Source organism: Vollenhovia emeryi, unplaced genomic scaffold (genome assembly GCF_000949405.1).
Source record: "Vollenhovia emeryi isolate VEMERY1.0 unplaced genomic scaffold, V.emery_V1.0 DF945409.1, whole genome shotgun sequence".
Lineage (NCBI taxonomy): Eukaryota > Metazoa > Arthropoda > Insecta > Hymenoptera > Formicidae > Vollenhovia > Vollenhovia emeryi.
Window position 1 is genome coordinate 1 of NW_011960957.1, and position 2,189 is coordinate 2,189.

General features: G+C 44.4%; 1 protein-coding gene across 1 annotated transcript; it reads right to left on the minus strand.

The window, feature by feature from the left end:
- Positions 1-49: 49 nt before the first annotated feature.
- On the minus strand, positions 50-2,081 carry LOC105561318 (the record flags this gene model as incomplete). The annotated part of the gene is made up of 1 exon (XM_012011193.1): positions 50-2,081. A coding segment is annotated over one exon (2,032 nt), but the record flags the coding sequence as incomplete, so codon positions are not given.
- Between the last annotated feature and the right edge of the window lie 108 nt (positions 2,082-2,189).

Below are 2,189 nucleotides of genomic sequence, written 5' to 3' on the forward strand. Positions count from 1 at the left end.
CTAACTCAATTATACGTTTTGTCAAATCATGACTCGAAGGCAATAATACTTGGTGACAAGCATCGAATGATAAGCTTGAGTTCTTCAACCTACCACCGACCCTGATCAATCCATTCTCTCCCATAAAAGGAGAAAGAGATAAGATTCTGCTATTTTTATCAATATCACGGTTTTTACTGAGCGAATCATACTCGCTTGCGAATGCCTGCCTTTGAACGACCTTGCATGCTACATCCAATGAATGGATCATTTCCTTAGGTGACACCGCGACTGTCGACGGTCGAAATCTCTGTCGTTTAGAAAGTCGGAGACAATATGAAAGGATGCGACATATTTTATTTAAACTGGAAAACCTGTCAAGTAGATTGCTAACTATACTGTCATCCGAACATACAGCAACGGCACATATTTTCCTCTGCTCAGGACTTTCGTCGGGAAGTGACACGACCTCGTCACTAGGCCACTGTTCTTCAGGCAATTGTAAGAAGGCGGGACCATGCCACCAAATTTCTGAACATATTAGCTCGTCGGGCAATAGACCCCGGGATATGATATCCGCTGGATTTTCGGAAGATCGAACGTGACGCCAATGATCCCTTTCCGTTAATCTTTGTATTTCCCCCACGCGGTTTGCGACGAATGGCAACCACTTGCGAGATGGGGACGCGATCCAACTTAATGCTATGGTTGAGTCCGACCATAGACATGTTTTTATTTCCCTCAAATCAATTGATGCCTTTATTTTATGAATTAACTGAGCAAGAAGCAATGCGGCTGATAATTCGAGACGCGGCAACGACAAGGCCTTGAGCGGCGCGACTCGAGATTTGGTACAAAGTAAAACGGATTCGTAGCTATCTTTTCCGGTTTTAGTGCGAATGTAAATGCATGCGCCATAAGCCCGCTGGCTGGCGTCGCAGAAACCGTGTACTTCCATTCGTTGGCGGTCTGTATGAGCTCTGACCCAACGCGGAATTTGTAATCGCTCGAGATTTGCTAATTGTAGCTTAAGTTGCAGCCACCTTGTGTGCGTATCCTGCGGCACCGATTCGTCCCATTCTATACCGGATTGCCAAAGATCTTGTAATATAATTTTTGCCACTACGATGACTGGCCCTAGCAGCCCTAAAGGGTCAAACAATTGTGACACCTCTGATAAGATCGACCTTTTCGTAACAGGCTTTGAAACAGCAGCGGCTTTATAAGAAAAGTGGAACGTATCGTTAACCTGATCCCACAGAATGCCTAAGACGCGGAAATTAAGATCTCGATTAATGGATATAAGCCTGTCGCCCTGCTCGCTCATACCCTTTAGTAGCTCGGGACAATTCGAGCCCCATTTACTCAATTCAAACGATCCTTCCTTTAATAATTCTATAGTTTGATCGCGTATTGCCAGCGCATCCTCGTACGTATCAGCTCCCGTGAGCATATCGTCCATGTATAGATCGCGCGCAACGCATGGAGAACCGATTGGATATGTGTCAGCAAACTGTTCTGCTTGGTGCTTAATGCATCTCGTGGCGAGAAAGGACGCGGCGGTAGTCCCGTATGTGAGTGTGACTAGCTCATAAGCCTCCACCCTATCGTCTTTACGCCAAAAAATCCTGTGCAATCGCGTTTGAGTGGGATGAAGCCGTATCTGACGATACATTTTAATAATGTCCGCCACAAGTACGTACTTATAGGTCCGAAAACGCGTGAGTATGGATATAAGATCCTCTTGTACGACCGGTCCTGTCATCATAATATCATTTAAAGATAACCCGGTATCCGATTTGCACGAGGCATCAAATACGACGCGTATTTTGTCGCCTTCAGCGGTGCCCTTGAAGACACAATGGTGTGGCAAATAGTATGCCCTCGTTTCATCTGATGGATGCTCTGTTATAGGCTTCATGTGACCTAATGCTATGTATTCATTTATAAATTCGGAATAACGTTCCCTTAACAGAGGATCACGATTAAATCGTTTTTCTAAACCCTGCAATCGCTTTAATGCGATATCTTTAGAAGAGCCTAGGAGGTCAACTAAATCCTCTTTTAACGGTAATTTTACAATATATCTGCCTTTATGATCCCTGGAAACGGTTTCCAAAAAATGCCTTTCACAGAATTGTTCTTCTGGCGTGTAAGTACTATTATCGCGAAATTCGTCTAGCTGCCAGAATCTTTTGAGCTGATCATGT